The following is a 24,808-nucleotide window of genomic DNA, read 5'->3' as shown; positions in this document are numbered from 1 at the left end:
TGGAGAGACAGAGGGAGAGTTTGCCAGCACACACCAAAAACGCTATAATTATATAGGGACAACCTTATATAAGTGTTTTCCCTTATAGCATCTTTTTTATATATTTCTAACGCCAAATTAGTGCCCCCCCTCTCTGTTTTAACCCTGTTTCTGTAGTGCAGTGCAGGGGAGAGCCTGGGAGCCTTCCCTCCAGCCTTTCTGTGAGGGAAAATGGCGCTGTGTGCTGAGGAGATAGGCCCCGCCCCTTTTTCGGCGGCCTCGTCTCCCGCTCTTAACGGATTCTGGCAGGGGTTAAATATCTCCATATAGCCCCCGGAGGCTATATGTGAGGTATTTTTAGCCAAAAAAGGTTTTCATTTGCCTCCCAGGGCGCCCCCCTCCCAGCGCCCTGCACCCTCAGTGACTGCCGTGTGAAGTGTGCTGAGAGGAAAATGGCGCACAGCTGCAGTGCTGTGCGCTACCTTAAGAAGACTGAGGAGTCTTCTGCCGCCGATTCTGGACCTCTTCTCGTTTCAGCATCTGCAAGGGGGCCGGCGGCGAGGCTCCGGTGACCATCCAGGCTGTACCTGTGATCGTCCCTCTGGAGCTAATGTCCAGTAGCCAAGAAGCCAATCCATCCTGCACGCAGGTGAGTTCACTTCTTCTCCCCTAAGTCCCTCGTTGCAGTGATCCTGTTGCCAGCAGGACTCACTGTAAAATAAAAAACCTAAGCTAAACTTTTCTAAGCAGCTCTTTAGGAGAGCCACCTAGATTGCACCCTTCTCGGCCGGGCACAAAAATCTAACTGAGGCTTGGAGGAGGGTCATAGGGGGAGGAGCCAGTGCACACCACCTGATCCTAAAGCTTTACTTTTTGTGCCCTGTCTCCTGCGGAGCCGCTATTCCCCATGGTCCTTTCAGGAACCCCAGCATCCACTAGGACGATAGAGAAACAAAGCTATTATAATCTAATGGGAACATAAGAAGAAAGATGCCAAAAAAGTAGAATGGTAGATGACCAAAGCAAGACTGGCACACATGGGTAGTCAATTATGAAGCACGATTAGCCAGCAAGGAGAAAAGCTCTAACCCTGCTACCACACTATTATGCTGCTTTCGGTTATTAAGCTTCAGCCATGGTTCCCAAGGCCTGAACAAAGGCACCAGTGAGGTGTGGCTATTGGAAAAGTGAAGGTTATATAGGAGCATTATTTTTCACTAACAAAAAGACCTGAGTAACCTCAGTCCATCACTAGCTCCATCAATGAGCCCAAATTGCTGGTTTGTTTTCTTAACTTTGAAACCAGTTCAAACAAATACAAGCTCATTTATTATGCCCTGTGCTGTGCATTACTAACTGTTGGCTAATGTTTGATACCAAATAGAATTTGCCATTTCTTCTTGTTCTTTATGAAAAATGATCTTTGGAGTCTGTGTTAAATTAAAATGGTAGCACAAAAAAAGAAAGCGACATGTCCACTTGCATATATTAATAAACGTGGAAGCAAAGGCATGGTTTGTCACATTAGGGAATTACAAAAGCTTCTTTTATATTAAGCACACGTTTGATTTCCAAATAAATTACAGCAAGAAATGTAAGAACGGCCCTACTTGAATTGTCCTGCATGAAAAGAATTACATCTTATAGCTGTGCAAATAAAAGGATACCCCAATATGCACAGCACATAATCCACCATTTATTTATCCTGTGATTTACTAGGTCATTTCCTTTCAGAGTTCAACAACCTGACAGAACAGATTGGCAGAGTCCAGGAACTAAAAGATGGTTTGCAATTCTATCCAATAGTGTCCTGCCAAGGTTTCGATTTCTTTGCAGATACAAGAATTTTTTTCCTCTCCTGCAAGGGATTCTGGGAAAAGGTCTGTCTCAGAGGTCCTGTAGAAAAATAAAATTTCAATGAAAAATTTGTTTTTTTTTTAATTTATTTTTTTACTCTACTTCAGTCCAATTAGTGGTGCGTTATACTCAAAATTACAATGGAGATGTATTTACATAATTAGCGCAACGGAATATGCTGCACTATATAAGAAACTTAAGAAAATAAGATTTGAATTACCTACCGGTAAATCCTTTCTCGTAGTCTGTAGAGGATACTGGGGATCCATTTAGTACCATGGGTATAGACGGGTCCACTAGGAGCCATGGGCACTTTAAGAATGAGATTGTGGGCTGGCTCCTCCCTCTATGCCCCTCCTACCAGACTCAGTCTAGGAAACGGCCATACTTTGAGAGAAGGATATAAAAGGATAGTGGCGAGATTCCGAACCAGCACACACAAACAAGAGGAAAGCAATGCTAACCAAACTTGGAACAGGAACAGCAACAGCTGAACCAAACAACATTTATTGTTATTTATTTATTACCAGTTATTTATATAGCGCACACATATTCCGCAGCGCTTTACAATACTTAACCAAATAACAGTGCAGGACGAACGAAGCACTGGGCGGGAAAAGGATTTAACGGTAGGTAATTAAAATCCTATTTTCTCTTACGTCCTAGAGGATACTGGGGATCCATTTAGTACCATGGGGAAGTACCAAAGCTCCCAAACCGGACGGGAGAGTGCTGAGGGTCCTGCAGAACTTATTGACCAAACTGAAGGTCCTCAGATGCCAAGGTATCGAACTTCTAGAACTTTGCAAATGTGTTTGAACCTGACCAAGTAGCTGTTCGACAGAGCTGTATGGCTGAGACACCACGGGCAGCCGCCCAAGAAGAACCCACTGACCTAATCGAGTGGGCCTGTACAGATATTGGAATCGGCAATCCTGCCGTGGAATAAGCATGCTGGATAGTGAGCCTGATCCAGCGTGCAATTGACTGCCTTGAAGCAGGACCCCTAATCTTATTGGGATCATAAAGAACAAACAGCGAGTCCGATTTCCTGTGACGAGCTGTTCTCTTCACATACACCTTCAAAGCCCTCACAACATCCAAAGACTATGAAGTAACAACTGGAACCACAATTGGTTGGTTGATGTGAAACGCAGACACCACCTTAGGAAGAAATTGCTGACGAGTCCCGAGTTCAGCTCTGTCGTCATGGAAGATTAAATAGGGGCTCTTGTGAAACAATGCCCCCAGCTACGACGCACATCTTGCTGAAGCCAAGGCCAACAGTGTGACGGTTTTCCACGTAAGATATTTTACGTCTACCTCCTGTAACAGTTCAAACCAGTCCGACTGGAGGAATTGCAGCACCAAATTGAGATCCCAAGGTGCCATGGGAGGCTGGATGTGCAGAACCCATTTCAAGAACGTCTGGACCTCAGGAAGAGACGACAATTGTTTCTGAAAGAAAATGGACAAGGCCGAAATCTGGACTTTTATGGAGCCCAGACGTAGGCCCACATCCACACCCGACTACAGAAAGAGCAGGAAACGTCCCAGATGAATTCCACAGCAGAAAATTATCTGCTCTCACACCAAGAGACATATTTCTTCCAAATACGGTGGTAATGTTTAGACGTTACCCCCTTCCTGGCTTGGATCATAGTCGGGAAGACCTGATCAGGGATGCCTCTCGTGGCTAGAATCAGCCGTTCAACTTCCATGCCGTCAAACGTAGCAGTGTTAAGTCTTGATAGACGAACGCCCCGTGTCGCAGGAGATCCTTGCGAAGAGGTAGAGGCTACGGATCTTCCAGGAGCATCTCCAGAAGGTCCACGTGCCAGGCCCTTCTTGGCCAGCCCGGAGCAATGAGAATTGCTTGAACTTTTTCCATTTTTATTCTTTTCAGAATTCTTGGGATCAGCGGAAGTGGAGGGAACACGTACACCATCTGATAGACCGATGGAGTTGTCAGAGCGTTCACTGCCGCTGCCTGTGGGTCTCTCAACCTGGAACAATACCGCTTGAGCTTCTTGTTGAGATGAGAGGCCATCATGTCAATTTGTGGACATCCCCATCAATGTGTCAAGCACATGAACACCTCCGGGTGAAGGACCCACCCCCTGGGTGCAGGTCGTGTTTGCTGAGGAAGTCTGCTTCCCAGTTGTCTACCCTTGGAATGAAGACCGCCGACAACGCCACAGCGTGTTTTTCTGCCCAGAGGAGAATTCTTGATAACTGACATTGCTGCTCTGTTTTTCGTTCCACCCTGTCGGTTTATGTACGTTACTGCCGTCACATTGTCCGACGGAACCGGAATGGCCTGACACTGAAGAAGATATGAGGCCTGCAGAAGGGCATTGTATACAGCCCCGAGTTCCAGAATGTTGATTGGAAGGACGACTTCTTGACTGGACCATCTTCCTTGAAACTGCACCCCCTGGGTGACCGCACCCCGACCTCTGCGGCTTGCGTCTGTGGTTAGCAGAATCCAATTCTGAATCCTGAACTGTCGGCCCTTGATTAGGTGAGAAGTCTGTAGCCACCACAGAAGGGAGATCCTGGCCTTTGGCGACAGACGGATCCTCTGGTGCATGTGAAGATGCGATCCGGACCATTTGTCCAACAGATCCAGCTGGAAGGGCCTTTGCATGAAACCTTCCGTACTGAAGCACCTCGTAAGAGGCCACCATTTTCCCCAGAAGGCGAATGCATAGATGCATCGATATCCGGGTTGGCTTCAGGACATCCCGAACCATCGACTGGATTACAAACGCCTTTTCCAACAGAAGAAAAAAAAAATAGGATTTTGGTTACCTACCGGTAAATCCTTTTCTCGTAGTCCATAGAGGATGCTGGGGTCCATATTAGTACCATGGGGTATAGACGGGTCCATCAGGAGCCATTGTCACTAAGAGTTTGAGTGTGGGCTGGCTCCTCCCTCCATGCCCCTCCTACCAGACTCAGTCTAGAAACTGTGCCCGATGAGACGGACATCTTCGAGAGAAGGATTTAACACAGATAGTGGCGAGATTCATACCAGCTCACACATACAAGGCACATCAAGCTAACATAGCTTGAGAACTCAGCAACCGCTGAAACAGTACTTAAGTAACAATGCAGTTCCTTGCTAAAACAAATTTGTACTGAACCAGATAACAATTGCAGGAAAACTAAGCGCTGGGCGGGCGCCCAGGATCCTCTACGGACTACGAGAAAAGGATTTACCGGTGGGTAACCAAAATCCTATTTTTTCTTAAGATTTAGAGGATGCTGGGGTCCACATTAGTACCATGGGGATGTACCAAAGCTCCCAGAATGGGAGGGAGAGCGTGGAGGCTCCTGCGGAACTGATTGGCCTCTGATGATCTGAAATTCAGTCAAAGTATCGAACTTGTATAACTTAGTGAACGTGTTCGACCCAGACCAAGTTGCCGCTCGGCAAAGTTGTAACGCTGAGACACCCCGGGCAGCCGCCCAGGAAGAACCCACCTTACGAGTTGAGTGGGCCTTAACAGATTTTGGACACGGCAAGCCTGCCGTAGAGTAATCATGCTGGATAGTGAACCTAATCCAGCAAGATAAAGTCTGCTTTGAAGCAGTGCACCAAATTTTCTTGGGATTATATAGGACAAACAAAAAAGTCAGATTTTCTGTGACGAGCAGTCCTCTTCACATAGATTCTCAAAGCCCTCACCACATCCAAGGACTTTGACGAAATTGAGGAGTCAGTAGCCACTGGCACCACAATAGGTTGGTAGATATGAAATGCTGACACAACCTTTGGAAGAAACTGCTGACGTGTCCGGAGCTCAGCTATATCTTCGTGGAATATCAAGTAAGGGTTTTTACAGGACAAAGCCCCCAATTCTGACGCACGTCTAGCAGAAGCTAAGGCCAACAATATGACAGCCTTCCATGTAAGAAATTTGACCTCAACCTCCTGTAGAGGCTCAAACCAGTCCGACTGGAGAAACTGCAACACCACGTTAAGGTCCCAAGGCGACGTAGGCAGTACAAAAGGGAGGTTGGATGTGCAAATCTCCCTTCAAAAAAAGTCTGAACCTCAGGGAGGGCAGCCAATTGTTTCTGGAAGAAAATGGACAGGGCCAAAATCTGGACCTTCACAGATCCCAACCTCAGGCCCATGTCCACACCTGCTTGCAGGAAGAGGAGAAACCGTCCCAGTTGAAACTCCACCGCAGGAAACTTCTTGGACTCGCACCAAGAGACACATTTCTTCCAAATACGATGGTAATGTTTAGACGTTACCCATTTCCTAGCCTGTACCAGGGTAGGAATGACCTTCTTCGGAATGCCCTTCCGAGCTAGGATCAGGCGTTCAACCTCCATGCCGTCAAACGTTGCTGCGGTAAGTCTTGATAGGCGAACGGCCCCTACTGCAGCAGGTCCTCCCGAAGAGGAAGAGGCTTCAGCTCTTCCTGCAAGAGATTCCGAAGGTCCGCGTACCAAGCCCGCGTTGGCCAGTCTGGAGCAGTGAGGATCGCTTGAACTCGTTCTCCTTACGAGCTTTAGAACTCTTGGAATGAGTGGGAGTGGTGGAAACACATACACCGACTGGAACACCCACAGAGACACCAGGGCGTCCACTGCCACTGCTTGTGGGTCCCTCGATCTGGAATAATAGCATTGAAGCTTCTTGTTGAGACGAGAGGCCATCATGTCTATTTGGGGTAACCCCCAAAGGTCTGTTATTTCCTTGAACACCTCCGGATGGAGACCCACTCCCCCGGATGGAGATCCTGCTGAGGAAGTCTGCTTCTCAGTTGTACACTCCCGGAATGAAGATTGCAGAGAGCGCCAACGCGTGTATTTCTGCCCAGAGGAGGTTTTTTGTCACCTCTGACATCGCAGATCTGCTTTTCTTTCCGCCCTGTCGGTTTATGTAAGCCACCATCGTTACATTGTCCGACTGCACTTGAATGGCCCAATTTCTTAGAAGACTGTTGTAGACGGCTCTTAGTTCCAGGATGTTGATCGGCAGGCCGGCTTCCAGACTTGACCACCTTCCTTGCAAGGTTTCCCCTTGAGTGACTGCAACCCAGCCCCGGAGGCTCGCATCTGTGGTCAGAAGGACCCAGCCCTGAATCCCGAACCTGCGGCCCTCCAGGTGAGCCAATTGGAGCCACCAGAGGAGTGAAATCCTGGCCTTTGGCAACAGAAGAATTCTCTGGTGCATGTGGAGATGAGGTCCTGACCACTTGTCCAGGAGATCCAGTTGGAAGGCCCGAGCACGGAACCTCCCGTACTGGAGAGCCTTGTAAGAGGCCACCATCTTCCCCAAAGGGCGAATGAACCGACACCCGGGCTGGCTTCAGGACATCCCGAACCATTGTTTGTATCACCAACGTCTTGTCCTGCGGAAGAAACACCCCCTGCACTTTCGTGTCGAGGATCATCCCCAGAAAAGACAACCTCCGGGTTGGTTCCAAATGAGATTTTGGAAGGTTCAGAATCCAACTGTGAACTCTGAGTAGGCGGGTTGTGAGTACAATGGACTACAACAGCTCCTCCTTGGACGATGCTTTTATCAGTAGATCGTCTAAATACGGAATGATGTTCACCCCGTTTTCGGAATAGAACCATCATCTCCGCCATCACCTTGGTGAACACCCTTGGTGCTGTAGAGAGGCCGAATGGCAGGGTCTGGAACTGGAAATGAAAGTCCAGTAATGCAAAATGGAGCTAAGCCTGATGCGGTAGCCAAATCGGAATGTGGAGGTACGCATCCTTGATATCCAGGGATACCAGGAATTCCCCTTCTTCCAGACCTGACATCACCGCCCTGAAAGACTCCATTTTGAACTTGAACTCCTTCAGAAAAGGGTTCAGTGACTTTAGGTTCAGAATGGGCCTGACCGAGCCATCCGGTTTCGGTACCACGAGAAGGTTGGAATAGTAATCCGTGGCTTGCGAATGAGGAGGCACTGGCACAATGACCTGTGCCTCCACCAACTTCTGAACCGCTGCTTGTAAGACAGTCCTGTCCGCCAGCACAGCTGGCAAGCCTGATTTTAAAAATTGGTGAGGAGGGAGATTTTGAAATTCCAACCTGTATCCCTGGGACACAATATCTATCACCCATGGATCCAAGCTAGACGTGACTGAACTGTCTAAGCCTCGCTCCCACTGGCCCCACCTCCAGGCCGTGCAGTCCACCGTCATGCAGAAGACTTCGGCATACTGGAAGCAGGCTTAGATTCCTGGGAATTGGATTCAGCTCGACCTCCCCTAAAGAAGGTATTGGACCACTTGGCCTTTCTAGGCTTGTTAGGCCGAAAGGACTGCTATGCTGATTAAGAGAAGGATTTCTTTGGAGCAGGTGCAGCTGAGGGAAGGAACGGAGACTTACCGCCGTAGCCATGGATATCCACGCATCCAAAGACTCCCCAAAGAGAGCCTGACCTGTGTAGGGTAGGGACTCCACACTTTTCCTGGATTACGCGTCGGCCAACCACTGGCGCAGCCACAGTCCCCGACGAGCTGAAACAGACATGGAAGAGATCCCCGCAGCCATGGAACCCAGGTCTTTCATGGATTCTACCATAAAACCTGCTGAATCGTGAATGTTACGCAAAAACAATTTAACATCATCCTTCTCCATTGTATCCAAACCCTCAAGTAAGGTGCCAGACCATTTCACAATAGCTTTTGCAATCCATGCACTAGCAATAGTGGGACGTAATATGGCCCCCGAAGCTGTGTACATTGATTTAAGTGTATTATCAATCTTTCGATCAGCCGGCTCCTTTAAGGCGGTAGATCCCGGAACAGGCAAAACCACCTTTTTGGGGAGTCTGGACACCGATGCGTCAACAATTGGTGGGCTTTCCCATTTTTTCCCCATCCTCCTCAGGGAAAGGAAATGCCACCTGGACCCTTTTAGGGATCTGGAATTTTTTCTCAGGGTTTTCCCATGCTTTCTCAAATATAGCATTCAATTCCTTTGACGCAGGGAAGGTTAGCAAGGTTTTCTTATTTTCAGTGAAAAAATCCTCCTCAACCTGCTCAGGTGTTGTATCATTAATATTCAATACATCCCTGATAGCCTCTATCATCAATTGCACCCCCTTTGCAAGAGAGGCAGACCCCCGCAACACATCCCCAGTATCGTCTGTGGTATCAGAATCGGTATCAGTGTCATCTTGCATGACATGAACAAGCGCACGTTTGTGGGGGTATATAGCGGAGCGTCTTGAGGTACCAGAATTGGGCCATACTTACATAGAGTTCTGTAATACCTGGGATGCGGATTCATCACTTGCAACCCTATCTGAAATCTGAGAAATCCAAGATTTGATAGAGGAAAACCACTCAGGTTCCCTTGCCGGAATCTGTGCTAAACATTACATGGAATGGGATCATCCTGGGGGGTGGTCTTCTGTTTGCCGGCGATCGGGCTCCCGGCGCTCAGTATACCGGCGCCGGGAGCCCGACAGCCGGCATACCGACACTTATTTTCCCTCGTGGGGGTCCACGACCCCCATAGAGGGAGAATAAAATAGTGTGGCGCGCGTAGCGCGCCACCGTGCCCGTAGCGTGGCGAGCGCAGTGAGCCCGCAAGGGGCTCATTTGCGCTCGCCAAGCTGTCGGTAAGCCGGCGGTCGGGCTCCCGGCGCCGGGATGCTGGTCGCCGGGAGCCCGACCGCCGGCCAGCCGTGGTGAACCCATCCTGGGAGGACATATGTCCCTGGACATGGCTAAAGGAGACCACAAAACACTCCCCCCACACACACACAGGGGAGGGCAGACAGAGTGTGTGTCCCCCCCAAGAATGGCAAGAGGGACAGAGATTGGAGCCAACTCACACACAGCGCTTTTAACCACAGGGAGACCCCTCGTCAGCGCTGACTGTGCACCTTAATAGGATACACAGTCGTATTGCAGCCCCCCCCCCCCTTTCTTCAACCCCCTGGTACCGTGAGAGACAGCTGGAGTTGCTGTGGAGGGACCTTCTTTCTCCTGATCAGCGCTATGCAGGCAGGAAAATGGCCTGAACGCTGCTGGGTCCACTCTGAGGAGAAGCTTCGTCCCCAAAATGGACGTGTCTTCCCGCTCTTCATCTGATTATACTGGCCTGAGGATTGATGCTGGCTGAGATCCGGGGACCCAGACAGGCTTTGTGACCAGCGTAGGGTGTAAGCGCTGGCCCAGGGCGCCCCTCACCGCGCCATCCCGGAGCGCAGTACCCTGCTGCTGCCATCTTCACACCGGCCCCCCGCTTGGGGGGGGGGTTGGTGTCTTACTCGCCACAATCTTCAGACCTGTAAGGGGTTGGAGGCATGCTGCTGGGGTGAGCGATCCCCTGTGGCGGGGAACAATCTATCCTCTCAGGAGCTCAGTGTCCTGTCAGCGGAGTAAGTGGCTCAGACCCCGCAGGGCAGACACTACTCCCTCCCCCCCCCCCCCCCCCCTTCCTCTTAGCCCCACGCTGCAGGGAGGCCGTTGCCAGCAGCCCCCCTGTACAAAAAAACAAACAAAAAAACAACCAACTCTAAAATAACAGTTTACTGGAAAACCTCTGGAGCTCCTCTAGCTGTGACCGGCTCCTCCGGGCACATTTTCTAAACAGAGTCTGGTAGGAGAGGCATAGAGGGAAGAGCCAGTGCACACTATTGATTTCTTAAAGTGCCCAAGGCTCCTAGTGGACCTGTCTATACCCCATGGTACTAATGTGGACCCCAGCATCCTCTAGGACGTAAGAGAAACTTTATACGACTGTGTCCAGTATCATTCCCAGAAATGGGAGCCTCCGAGTTGGCTCTAAGTGAGATTTCGGGAGATTTAGAATCCGCCCGTGATCCAGGAATAGTTTGGTTGCAAGACCAATGCTGTCCAACAACCTTTCCCTGGACGGTGCCTTTATCAGAAGATCGTCCCGGTACGGAATTATGTTCACTCCCTGCTTGCGAAAGAGGATCATCATCTCTGCCATCACCTTGGTGAACACCCTCGGTGCCGTGGAGAGACCAAATGGCAGGGCCTGGAACTGGTAGTAACAGTCCTGCAGTGCAAACTGATAAGCTTGGTGAGGCGGCCAGATCGGAATGTGAAGGTACGCATCCTTGATATCCAAAGACACTAGGAATTCCCCCTCCTCCAGACCTGAGATCACCGCTCTGCGAGACTCCATCTTGAATTTGAACACTCGTAACTATGGGTTCAACGATTTTAGATTCAAAATCGGTCTTACCGAACAGTCCGGTTTCAGTACTACAAATAATAAGACTTTAAACCTTCCGGTAAATCTTTTTCTCCTAGTCCGTAGAGGATGCTGGGGACTCCGTAAGGACCATGGGGTATAGACTGGCTCCGCAGGAGACATGGGCACTATAAAGAAACTTTAGAATGGGTGTGCACTGGCTCCTCCCTCTATGCCCCTCCTCCAGACCGCAGTTAGAGAACTGTGCCCAGAGGAGACGGACAGTACGAGGAAAGGATTTTTGTTAATCCAAGGGCAAGATTCATACTCCTACCAGCCTACACCATCCACACCGTATAACCTGGAATATACGCAACCAGTTAACAGTATGAACAAAACAGTATCAGGCAACGACTGATTTCAACTCTAACATAACCCTTATGTAAGCAATAACTATATACAAGCCTTGCAGAAAATAGTCCGCACTGGGACGGGCGCCCAGCATCCTCTACAGACTAAGAGAAAAAGATTTACCGGTAGGTTTAAAATCTTATTTTCTCTTACGTCCTAGAGGATGCTGGGGACTCCGTAAGGACCATGGGGTTTATACCAAAGCTCCAGACCAGACGGGAGAGTGCGGACGACTCTGCAGCACAGACTGAGCAAACGCAAGGTCCGCATCAGCCAAGGTAACAAACTTATAGAACTTTGCAAAAAAGTGTTTGAACCCAAACAGGTAGCTGCTCGGCAAAGATGTAAAGCCGAGACGCCTTGGGCAGCCGCCCAAGAAGAGCCCACCTTCCTAGTGGAATGGGCCTTTACCGAATTTGGTAACGGCAATCCAGCCGTAGAATGAGCCTGCTGAATCGTGTTACAGATCCAGCGAGCAATAGTCTACTTTGAAGCAGGAGCGCCAAGTTTGTTGGCTGCATACAGGACAAACAGTGCCTCTGTTTTCCTAACCCGAGCCGTCCTGGCTGCATAGATTTTTAAGGCCCTGACTACATCCAGGGACTTGGAATCCTCCAAGTCACCCGTAGCCACAGGCACCACAATAGGCTGGTTCATATGAAATGATGAAACCACCTTGTGCAAAAATTGAGGACGAGTCCTCAACTCCGCTCTATCCATATGGAAAATCAGATAGGGGCTCTTGTGAGACAAGGCCGCCAATTCGGACACCCGACTCGCAAGTGCCAAGGCCAACAACATAACCACCTCCAAGTGAGAAATTTTAATTCAACCGTCTGAAGCGGTTCAAACTAGTGAGAATTTAGGAACCGTAACACCACGTTAAGGTCCCATGGTGCCACTGGGGGCACAAAAGGAGGCTGGATGTGCAGCACTCCCTTTACAAAAGTCTGGACTTCTGGAAGAGAAGCAAATTTCTTCTGAAAGAAAATAGATAGGCTCCATTAAGGTACAGATTTCGGCCCTAACTTCAGGCCCATATCCACTCCTGTCTGTAGAAAGTGGAGAAAACGGCCCAGATGGAAATCTTCCGTAGGAGCATTCCTGGCTTCACACCAAGATACATACTTCCTCCAGATACGGTGATAATGTTTCGCCGTCACCTCCTTCCTAGCCTTTATCAGCGTAGGGATGACTTCTTCCGGAATACCTTTCCCAGCTAGGATTCGGTGTTCAACCGCCATGCCGTCAAATGTAACCGCGGTAAGTCTTGGAACACGCAGGGCCCCTGCTGCAACAGGTCCTCCCTGAGAGGAAGAGGCCACGGATCTTCTGTGAGCATTTCCTGAAGATCTGAATACCAGGCCCGTCGAGGCCAATCTGGAACAATGAGTATTGTCTGCACTCTTTTTCATCTTATGATTCTCAATATTTTTGAGATGAGAGGAAGAGGAGGGAACACACAGACCGACTGAAACACCCATGGTGTCACCAGGGCATCCACCGCTACTACCTGAGGGTCCCTTGACCTGGCACAATACCTCCGAAGCTTCTTGTTGAGGCGTGACGCCATCATGTCTACTTGAGGAAGTCCCCAATTGTTATCTCTGCAAAAACTTCTTGATGAAGTCCCCACTCTCCTGGATGGAGATAGTGTCTGCTGAGGAAGTCTGCTTCCCAGTTGTCCACTCCCGGAATGAAGACTGCTGATAGAGCGCTTACGTGATTTTCCGCCCAGCGAAGAATCCTGGTGACTTCCGCCATTGCCACTCTGCTCCTTGTCCCGCCTTGGCGGTTTACATGAGCCACGGCTGTGACGTTGTCTGATTGAATCCGAACCGGTAGGTCGCGAAGAAGATTCTCCGCTTGTCGTAGGCCGTTGTATATGGCCCTCAATTCCAGTACGTTGATGTGTAGACAAGCCTCCTGGCTTGACCATAGTCCCTGAAAATTCCTTCCTTGTGTGACTGCTCCCCATCCTCGGAGGCTTGCGTCCAGTCTTGAATGCCGAACCTGCGACCCTCTAGAAGGTGAGCACTCTGCAGCCACCACAGGAGAGACACCCTGGCCCTGGGGGACAGGCTTATCTTCCAATGTATTTGTAGATGGGACCCGGACCACTTGTCCAGAAGGTCCCACTGAAATGTCCTCGCATGGAACCTGCAGAAGGGGATGGCCTCGTAGGCTGCCACCATTTTTCCCAGAACTCGAGTGCATTGATGAACAGACACTCTTTTTGGTTTTAGCAGGTCTCTGACCATGTTCTGGAGATCCTGGGCTTTTTCCATTGGGAGAAAAACCCTCTTCTGTTCCGTGTCCAGAATCATGCCTAGGAATGATAAACGAGTCGTTGGAATCAATTGAGACTTTGGCAGATTTAGAATCCAACCGCGCTGTTGTAGCACTCTCAGGGAGAGCGACACGCTTTTCAGCAATTGATCTCTCGATCTCACTTTTATCAGGAGATCGTCCAAGTACGGGATAATGGTGACTCCCTGCCTGCGCAGGAGCACCATCATCTCCGCCATCACCTTGGTGAAAATCCTCGGGGCCGTGGAAAGCCCAAACGGCAACGTCTGAAACTGGTAATGACAGTCCTGTACAGCGAATCTCAGGTACTCCTGATGAGGAGGATATATGGGGACATGAAGGTATGCATCCTTCATGTCTAGCGACACCATAAAATCCCTCCCTTCCAGGCTGGAGATCACTGCCCGGAGCGATTCCATTTTGAATTTGAACTTTTTAAATACAGGTTTAGGGATTTTAGATTTAAAATGGGTCTGACCGAGCCATCCGGTTTCGGGACCACGAACAGGGTTGAATAGTAACCTTTCCCCTGTTGGACTAGGGGAACCTTGATAATCAGCTGCAATTCAGAAGCTGTGTCAACAGCAAGTAACAGTATTTCCCTCTCTGGGGGAGCAGCTGGCAAGGCAGACTTGAAAAATCGGCGAGGAGGTACCTCTTCGAATTCCAGTTTGTAGCCTTGGGACACAATTTCCAGCGCCCAAGGATCCACGTCTGACAGAATCCAGACCTGGCTGAAGAGTCGAAGACGTGCCCCCACCGGTGTGGACTCCCTCAGCGGAGCCCCAGCGTCATGCGGTGGATTTAGTGGAAGCCGGGGAGGACTTCAGCTCCTGGTAACTAGCCGTAGCAGGCGTTCTTTTCCCTCTACCCTTACCTCTGGCGAGGAAGGATGAGCCCCGACCTCTTCTGGACTTATGCGACCGAAAGGACTGCATCTGATATTGTGGAGTTTTTTGCTGTGGTGGAACAAAAGGCAAAAAAGTAGATTCACCCGCGGTAGCTGTGAAACCCATGTCCGCGAGACCTTCTCCAAATAAAACCTCACCGTTGTAAGGTAAAACCTCCATATGCCTCTTTGAGTCGGCATCACCTGTCCATTGGCGGGTCCACAGGGCTCGCCTAGCCGAAATCGCCATGGCGTTGGCTCTCGAACCTAGCAGCCCAACGTCTCTGAGCGTCTCTCATATATAAGACTGCGTCTTTAATGTGACCTAAGGTCAATAAAATAGTATCCCTTTCTAGGGTATCATGTCAGCTGACAAAGTATCTGTCCAAGCTGCAACTGCGCTACATACCAATGCCGATGCTATTGCCGGCCTGAGTAAAGCACCCGTATGTGTATAAATAGATTTTAAGGTAGTTTCCTGTCTGCGATCAGCAGGATCCTTGTGGGCTGCCGTGTCCGGAGACTGTAGCGCCACCTTCTTGTACAAGCGCGTTGAAGCCTTGTCCACCCTGGGCGAGGATTCCCACCGTACCCTGTCCTGTGCCGGAAAAGGATACGCCATAAGAATCCTCTTGGGAATCTGCAGTTTTTTTATCTGGAGTTTCCCAAGCTTTTTCAAATAACTCGTTTAGCTCATGAGATGGGGGAAAGGTTACCTCAGGTTTCTTTTCCTTAAACATGCATACCCTCGTGTCAGGGACAGAGGGGTCATCTGTGATATGCAACACATCTTTTATTGCAATAATCATATAATGAATACTTTTGGCCACCCTTGGGTGTAACCTTTCATCATCGTAGTCGACACTGGAGTCAGAATCCGTGTCGTATCAGTGTCTTCTATTTGGGATAGAGGACGTTTTTGGGACCCTGAAGGGCCCTGTGACACAGCTAAAGCCATGGATTGACTCCCTGCTTTTTTCCCTGGACTCTGCTTTGTCCATCCTTTTATGTAATAGTCACATTTGCATTTAAAACATTCCACATGTCCAACCAATCAGGTGTCGGCGTTGCCGACGGAGACACCACAATCTGCTCCACCTCCTCCTTAGATGAGCCTTCCGCTTCAGACATGGCGACACACTCGTACCAACACCCCCACAGGGATATATTTATATGGAGACAGTTCCCCAATAAGGCCCTTTGGAGAGACAGAGAGAGAGTATGCCAGCACACACCCAGCGCCAGCTCACACTGGAAACAATATTCCCAGATAAATAGCGCTTTTATATATAATTATCTGTATATAATACACTCACTGCGCCTTACAAATGCCGCCGCCGCCCCCCCCCCCCCCCCTCTTTTCTGCCCTGTGTCACTGTGTTCAGCAGGGGAGAGTCCGGGAAGCCAGCTTCTCTGCAGTGCTCTGTTGAGAAAATGGCGCTGGTTAGTGCTGTGGGATCAAGCTCCGCCCCCCCAGCGGCGGGCTTCGGTCCCGCTCAATTTTGTAATACTGGCGGGGGATTTTAATATATACTGCCTCCGCAGCCTATATATGTACTAGCCAGTCCTAGAGGTATAATATTGCTGCCCAGGGCGCCCCCCCTGTGCCCTGCACCCATTCGTGCCTGCAGTGTGTGTGGTGTGTGGGAGCAATGGCGCGCAGCGCTACCGCTGCGCATTACCTCTGCCGCCTTTGAAGTCTTCTTTCTTCTTATACTCACCCGGCTTCTTTCTTCCGGCTCTGTGAGGAGGAGGGCGGCGCGGCTCTGGGACGAACGGCGAGGGGAGACCTGCGTTCCGACTCCCTCTGGAGCTAATGGTGTCCAGTTGCCTAAGAAGCAGAGCCTATCAGTTAAGTAGGTCTGCTTCTCTCTCCTCAGTTCCACGATGCAGGGAGCCTGTCGCCAGCAGTGCTCCCTGAAAATAAAAAACCTAACAAAATTCTTTTTTCAGAGAAACTCAGGAGAGCTCCCTGTAATGCACCCAGTCTCCTCTGGGCACAGGAACTGAGGTCTGGAGGAGGGGCATAGAGGGAGGAGCCAGTGCACACCCATGCGAAAGTTTCTTTATAGTGCCCTTGTCTCCTGCGGAGCCCGTCTATACCCCATGGTCCTTACGGAGTCCCCAGCATCCTCTAGGACGTAAGAGAAAAGTTGTAATAGTACCCCTTGTTTTGCAGATGAGGTGGAAATGGAACATCGACCCGAGTCTGTACCAGTTTTTGAATGGCATCCTGTAAGGTTATACTTGCCTCTTGTGAAACTGGTAAGCCTGATTTGAAGAATCTGTAAGGTGGGAGCTCCTGAAACTCCAGTCTGTAGCCCTGGGAAATAAGATCTATGACCCAGGGATCCTGGCACGATGTTGTCCAGATGTGAATAAATTTTTTTAGTCGGGCTCCTACCTGCCAGTCTTCCAGGCCTCGCGGTCCACAGTCATGCAGAAGGCTTTGAGGAAGCAGAACTGGAGCTCTGTTCCTGAGAACTGGCTGGTTTGCGTTGTTTACCTCTAGCGCTTCTGTTGGCAGTAGAAGATTCTCTGACTTTGCCCTTAAACTTTGCAGTCCGAAAAGACTGTAGGGTAGGTCCTGAATAGGTCTTCCTGGTTGGGGGGAGCTGCAGAAGCAAGATATGTGGACTTACCCGCAGCAGCTTTGGAGATCCATTTGTCCAGTTCAACTCCAAATAAGGCCTCTCCTGTGAAGGGTAGGCCTTCCACACCTTTCCTGGAGTACATGTCCGAAGTCCACTGGCGTAACCATAAGCCCCTGCGTGTTGACACTGCCATAGCAGTGGTGCGTGCATTAAGCAAACCTACTTCTTTTATGGCTTCCAACATAAAGTTCGCAGAGTCCTGTATATGTTGCAGGAGTAACACAATCTCCCCTTTAGATAAGGAATCCAACCCTTCAATAAGGTTACCCGACCATTTAGCAATGGCTTTAGTAATCCACGCACATGCTATAGTGGGTTTCTGAGCCACCCCAGCAGCTGTGTTCAAGGATTTGAGTGTAGTCTCAATTTTACGATCAGCTGGGTCTTTCAGGGAGGCTGCACCAGGGACGGGTAAACACAATCTTCAGTGACAACCTGGACACAGATGCATCCACTATTCGTGGACTTTCCCATTTTTTCCCTATCCTCAGGAGGAAAAGGAAAAGATGAGAAGAACCTTTTATGGATTTGAAATTTCTTATCAGGATTAACCCACGGTTCTTCAAACAGCGTATTCAATTCCTTTGACACAGGAAAAGTGACTGAAGACTTTACATTAAAATAAGATTCCTCACACTCCTCTGCCACCTTATCAGGAATTTGTAGCACATCTCTAATAGCTTCTATAAGAGCCTCTATTCCCTGTGACAGAGCAGTGTCCCCCCACTTCTGAATCCGCCTCCTCCATGTCTGACCCCTCAGCGTCAGAGTCAGACTGCAGGATATGTGCCAGAGATTGTTTGTGTTCATAATCTCATCCACAGACTGTCTTAAGTATTGTGTCTCTTTCTCATTGCGGGACAATTAGAGATATCATAAATCATTCCTTTGATGGAATACAGCCACGCTGGTTCAGCCCCGCTAGCCTGAGAAGGTGCACTACACCAAGTACATAGGGGAAGAGAAACACTCTGCCATACAGGAAACACACTCTTTGCTCGACATATTGTAAATGTGACAGCGCACACACACAGGAAAGGTCAAAAGCAGAATTAACCCACAAAGAGCCCTTCCAGGGAGACACAGAGGTATTTGGAGCCAGCACACCGCACCCTTATTGCTAATGCCACACTTAGCCAGGTCGCAGACTAAGTACCCAGATTGGGGACTTGGTACACTAATAATAGCCCCCCCCCCCCCCCCCCGCTATGATCCCCTGGTACCACTGAGGTAATTTGGAGTCACACCGGTGGAGCTGCACGTCCCTGTCAGTCAGCATCCACTGCAGAGGGAAAATGGTGCTGCTGGATCCGCTCATAGTGAAGCCCAGCCCCGCCCCTTCAATGGCGCGTAGTCTTCCCGCTTTTAAATACTGGCTGCGGTAATTTGTGCTTAAAATAGAGACAGAACCATTTAAAGACTTTGCTTGCCAGTGTGGGTACTGCGTACAGTGTACCGAATCTGGAGACACAATCCGCCCCGCTTAGAAGCAGTGCGTCTCTGTACCCTCATGCTGCCATAATGGCCGGCGACCCGCTAACCGTGACACCGGCTTAGTACTCACCGTGGTGGTGCTTGCGAATAGTTCCCTCAGGAGCTAGTGTCCTGTCAGCAGGGAACCTTACCATTAACCCTTCAAGAGGTTGGGCCGTTACAACCCCCCCCCTCCCCCAAGTCCCATGAAGCAGGCAGGCTGATGCCATCCAGTCCTGCCTGAAAATAACAAACAGAAAAATAAATGCAGAAAACTCTGTAGGAGCTTCCATAAGCATGGCCGGCACATTTTCTAAACGGAGTCTGGTAGGAGGGGCATAGAGGGAGGAGCCAGCCCACAATATCAAATTCTTAAAGTTCCCATGGCTCCTAGTGGACCAGTCTATACCCTATGGTACTAAATGTATCCCCAGTATCCTCTAGGACAGGGCTGGCCAAACCGGTCCTCGAGATCTACCAACGGTTCACATTTTCCAGACCACCTAGCTGGTGACAGGTGTAGTCATTACTAATTAAGATGTGCTGCATTCATTCCTAACTGACAATTCTACAGATCTCCAGGAGGCCTGGAAAACATGAACTGTTAGTAGATCTTGAGGCCCGGTTTGGCCAGCCCTGCTCTAGGACATAAGAGAAATAAACGTTATGGTAAGAACTTACCGTTGATAACGTGATTTCTCTTACGTCCACAGGTATCCACAGGATAACATTGGGATATTGTCGAGCGACAGCGAAAATGGCACCAACACGGTCACAAGCTTTCTGGCCTCCCAGGATGCATTGGGGCCTCCACTATATAGTCCCACTCACTGACTCAGTCAGATCAGTTCTTTCCACAGCGATTTTAGGCAGGAACATCAGGCAGAGACCTGTTTAGGTGATAAGAACACACATGCACACCCTTCCATACAAGAAGGAAGAGGTTTTAGTGATTGTCTAGATCCTCAAATCAGATGCGTCAGGGTGGGATCCCTGTGGACATAAGAGAAATCACGTCATCAACGGTAAGTTCTTACCATAGCGTACATTTCTCTGGCAGGGTCCACAGGATAACATTGGGATTCCCAAAGCCATTTTAGTGGTGGGGACGCTCCTGATTGCACAGGAGGACCTTTTGCCCGAAGCCTGCGTCATGAGAGGCAAAAGTATCCAAGGCATAATGTCTAATGAATGTGTTTATGGAAGACCATGTGGCTGCCCTACATATCTGTTCTGCTGAAGCACCTTGTTGTGCTGCCCAAGAAGAACCTACCTTACGTGTAGAGTGTGCAGAGACATTAGCCGGAATAGGGAGATCTGCATGAGAATAAGCTTCTGATATTACCATTCGGAGCCATCTCGCCAGCGTCTGTTTACTAGCAGGCCATCCTCTTCTATGGAATCTGTAGAGGATGAAGAGAGAATCTGTTTTCCTGATGGCACTAGTACGATCTATGTAGATTCTTAAAGCCCGGACCATGTCCAGCGACGCTTCTCTCGCAGATAGTCCCGATACCTGAAAAGCTGGGACTACAATCTCTTCATTCAGGTGAAACTTTGATACCACCTTTGGAATATAGCTAGATCTCATTCTGAGAACTGCTCTGTCTGGAAAAAAACTTAGGAAAGGAGACTTGCATGATAATGCTCCTAAATCGGACACTCTTCTGGCTGACGCCATTGCCAGTAAAAAAAGAACTTTAACCGTTAACCACTTAAGATCTGCTCTCTCAAGTGGTTCAAACAGAGGACCCTGGAGAAATTTAAGAACTAAATTCAAATCCCAGGGAGCTGCAGGAGGAACAAATGGAGGTTGAATATGTACTACTCCTTGAAAAAATGTACGTACATCCTGTAAATCAGCAATCTTCTGCTGAAACCATACAGTTAACGCTGAGACTTGAACCCTCAAGGAAGCAATTTTCAACCCTTGATCCAATCCTGCCTGAAGGAAATCCAAAATCCTAGCTACTTTAAAAGATCTCGGATTGAAATTTTTTCCAGTACACCAATGAATATAGGCTTGCCATATTCTATGATACACACGGGCCGAAGAAGGCTTTCTTGCTCTAAGCATAGTTTGGATTACTTGCTTCGAAAAACCTTTAGCCTCTAAGATAGAGGTTTCAACAGCCACGGCGTCAAAGACAGGCGATCCAGATGACTGACAACAAGGACCCTGCATTAGCAAATCTGGACGTTGAGGGAGCCGTATCGGTGCTTCCATGGACATTCTCAACAGATCTGTGTACCAATGCCTTCTTGGCCAAGCTGGAGCTATTAGAATGATTGCTCCTTTTGCCTGTTTTAGCTTTCTCACTACTCTGGGTAGCAGAGATATTGGCGGGAACAGATACGCCAGCTGAAACCTCCATTCTACTGACAGTGCGTCTACAAGGACCGCTCCTGGGTCCCTTGTTCTCGATCCATACCTTGGAACTTTGTTGTTCAGACGAGACGCCATAAGGTCCATCTCTGGTAGACCCCATCTGTTCACCAGTGTCTGAAACACTTCTGGGTGTAGTGCCCATTTGGTTTCCTGAATGGTGTGCCGACTGAGAAAGTCCGCTTCCCAGTTTAGTACACCCGGGACAAATACTGCTGACAATGCCGGGAGATGGAATTCTGCCCATTTTAGAATGGGAGTTACTTCCTCCATCAATCTCTTGCTGTGAGTTCCTCCTTGATGATTGAGGTATGCTACTGCCGTCGCATTGTCTGAGCGGATCTGGACTGGTCTTCCTTGTAGATTGTCCTTTGCCTGAACCAGAGCCAAGTAAATGGCTCTCATTTCTAACAGATTTATTGGCAGGCGACTTTCCCTTGCAGTCCATTTTCCTTGGAACCATAGGCTTCCGAGTACCGCCCCCCAGCCCTGCAGGCTGGCATCTGTTGTCAGGACTTGCCACTCTTTTATCCAAAAGGGTCTCCCCTTGTTTAAATGGTTTGTCTGTAGCCACCACGCTAGAGACCTTTTTACATTTACTGGAATCTTTATCATCCGCTTCTTTATCGTCTGATGATTTCCGTTCCATTTAGTCAGAATAAGGTGCTGCAACGGTCTGGAGTGGAATTGCGCATATTGCACCATGTCGAAGGTTGATACCATCAGACCCAACAGTCGCATTGCTGCATGGACTGACATTGTCTGGGCTTGCAACGCTTCCTGAGCCATGACCTGCACCTTGACTATCTTTTTCTCTGGTAAGAGAACCTTCTGTAGGTTTGAATCCAATATGGCTCCCAAATGAACCATCCGCTGTGACAGATTCAGGGACGACTTTTCCCAATTTATGAGCCACCCGTGTCTCTGTAAACAAACTATCGTCTGTTGAAGATGGCTCCACAGTAAATCTTGCGACTGTGCTAAGATTAACAGGTCGTCTAGGTATGGGAATATTCTTATCCACTGTTTGCGCAGACAAGCTGCCATAACCACCATGATCTTGGTAAACACCCTGGGTGCTGTAGCTAGCCCGAAAGGCAGAGCTTGGAACTGGAAATGTTCCTGGAGGATGGCAAACCTGAGGTAACACTGATGCGACAGTGCTATAGGCACATGCAGGTAAGCATCCCGTACATCCAGCGATACCATGTAATCTCCCGGTTCCATAGCCAACATTATGGAGCGTGGAACTTCGGGATCCATATGTATCTGTTCAGCATTTTCAGATTTAGAATTGGTCGATATGACCCATTTGGCTTCTGGATTACAAATAGATTGGAGTAAAACCCCCGTCCCCTTTGTGATGGAGGTACTGGGACAATCACACCTGACTGCAGTAATTTTTGGACTGCTTCTTGCAGGGCATTGGCCTTCGACTCTATACGAGACGGGCTGGTGCAAAAAAATCTTTGAGGAGGCTGCCTCCTGAATGGGAACCCATACCCCCGAGATACTACCTTCTGCACCCAAGCATCTGCTGTTGACTGTTGCCATATGTGTGCAAAAAGAAGGAGTCGGCCCCCAACCCTGGAATCCTCCAGGCAGAGGCCCGTCTCTTCAGGCTGACTGTTTCTGTTCAGGTTTGGAAGCTGGCTTTTTGCTAGCCCACGGCTTCCTATCCCTGGATTTAAACTGGGGTTGCTTAGGCTCCTCTTTAGCTTTCGCTTTGCCAACGAAATGAGCGAAATTTTAAACCCTCGGATTTAGGGTTATAAGCAGCCGGAAATCTGACCTTTTTCGATTCAGCCTCTGATTCTAGGATATCCGATAAAGGTTTTCCAAATAATATATTACCGACAAAAGGCAATGCTTCCAATTCTTTCTTGGATTCCGCATCTGCCTTCCAGGTACGTAGACAAACTGCTCTGCGAGCGACTGCTGTCAAGGCTGAAGCTTTAGAAGCAACTGTACCTACATCAATTGCTGCTTCTACCAAATACTGGGCAGATGGTCTTAAACGGCAAAAACGATCCTCTTGCTCCCTAGTAGGAGAAGGGATGTCATTCTCTAGTTCCTCTATCCATTCGCCCACTGCCTTTGCTACCCAGGCCGAAGCCATAGCAGGTCTTACCACTGTCTGTCTGTGACATCATTCAATGAGGTAGATGACAGTGGTACAGCAGATTTATGCACGAGTCGCAGAACATGTGCATCTACTTTTGGAGGAACTTCTCTCTTCAAACAATCCACAGCAGGAAATGGATAATTAGAATCCCATCTCTTAGGAATCTTATACTTTTTACTGGGCGCTGTCCAAGGCTCATCCATCATTTCCGTCAGCTCATCCGACGCTGGGAATTCAGCTTTCACTGATTTTGTTCGTTTAAATACAGGTGCTTTAGCTTTTAAAACCGTCTTGGCTGGCTCTTCCAACGAGAGAACAGCCTTCACAGCATTAATAAATTCAGCTACATCCTCTGAACTAAAGCTCTGCGACTGATCATCAAACGGAGTTGAATCTATTGTATCCTCATCATCCGATGTATCATCTTGTGTAGTCTGCCACACAGACGTATCTGTCTTAGTCTTACCTGTCCCTTGGTTGCTTGTAGAGGCTACTGGAACCAAACCATAGGAAGGGAGCTGCATGTATGGGTTCATAGTGTAACCTAACCCTTGAGGTGGTGCTACCGGAGCTAACCTGTCCGCTATTGAAGACAGTCTTTGCGAACATATTCCATGGTGGCTCTGTTGGTGGTTGAACAAACTCCTGTTTTTTACTTCGCTGAAAAGCGAAACAATTTGCACACAACCCCTCATAAGTGACCAATTGATTCATATCAATTACCTCTGACTTACAAGATAAGCATGTTAGGGCTGTAGGAGTGCTTGATAAATTCTCGTCATCACTTTTGCCGCTCACAGACATGGTATTAACCCGTTATTGACTACACAATTTGTGACTGAAAATCACCCTATATGTCAGTATATAGAGGTGAGATCAATCTGACCACAGTGCACCTGATTTGAGGGTCAGAACAGGACTGACATTACACAGAAAATTCAGCACACATACTAGCAGTCAGTCACATGTTAAAGCATTAGACATTGCCATATGAGAATACAACCTCCATAACAACTTATACATAAGTAGGAAAATTGTACTTCTGTTTTAAACTGGTTCTTTTTTCAACATAGCATGCAGAAAACACAGTAATATACAGGTCTCATATGCAATAGGTACTAAAAATTAACAATGCATACTAAGAAGTAGAGAGAATTTTTAGTACTGTATACCCTGCCTCCGTAGAGCGGGATACAGGGAGACTCACCACACTTCCATATCCAAGCGAATACGCTCGTAAGACGCTGAGTGGATTCAGACGCTACTGGTGTACACTGCCGCTCTTGATAACTGATAACGGACACGGACGCTCACCAACGGACACGGACGCTGAGCGACTTCCACGTGTATGCAGACGCTAAGGCCTGCGACTCGGTCTGGCGGGTTTATCTCCAGTGTACACAACCGCAGCATCTAAGCTGCGACCGAGTACCCTCATTGTAGCGTCTGAGCCGGAAGTGAGGTCATTCAGTTCATGAAACGAGACACCCGCGGGAACTGGCCATGAACTCGGAGGAGGGACAGCCAGGAGAGCGTCTGAATCCCCCTGTTGACTTAAACTCCC

General features: G+C 48.8%; 1 protein-coding gene across 1 annotated transcript in view; it reads right to left on the bottom strand.

The window, feature by feature from the left end:
• Window positions 1–1,503: 1,503 nt before the first annotated feature.
• OXA1L (OXA1L mitochondrial inner membrane protein) overlaps window positions 1,504–24,808 on the bottom strand; it is a 37,899-nt gene continuing 14,594 nt past the window's right edge. The window contains exon 10 of the mRNA XM_063913539.1: window positions 1,504–1,875. Within this exon, the coding sequence (XP_063769609.1) occupies window positions 1,775–1,875 (101 nt within the window). The 3' untranslated portion in view covers window positions 1,504–1,774. The remainder of the gene's footprint in view (window positions 1,876–24,808) is intronic.

Source organism: Pseudophryne corroboree, chromosome 1 (assembly GCF_028390025.1).
Source record: "Pseudophryne corroboree isolate aPseCor3 chromosome 1, aPseCor3.hap2, whole genome shotgun sequence".
In the NCBI taxonomy this organism is placed as follows: Eukaryota; Metazoa; Chordata; class Amphibia; order Anura; family Myobatrachidae; genus Pseudophryne; species Pseudophryne corroboree.
Note: the sequence above shows the minus strand (reverse complement) of the source record. Positions and strands in the feature narration are given on the sequence as shown.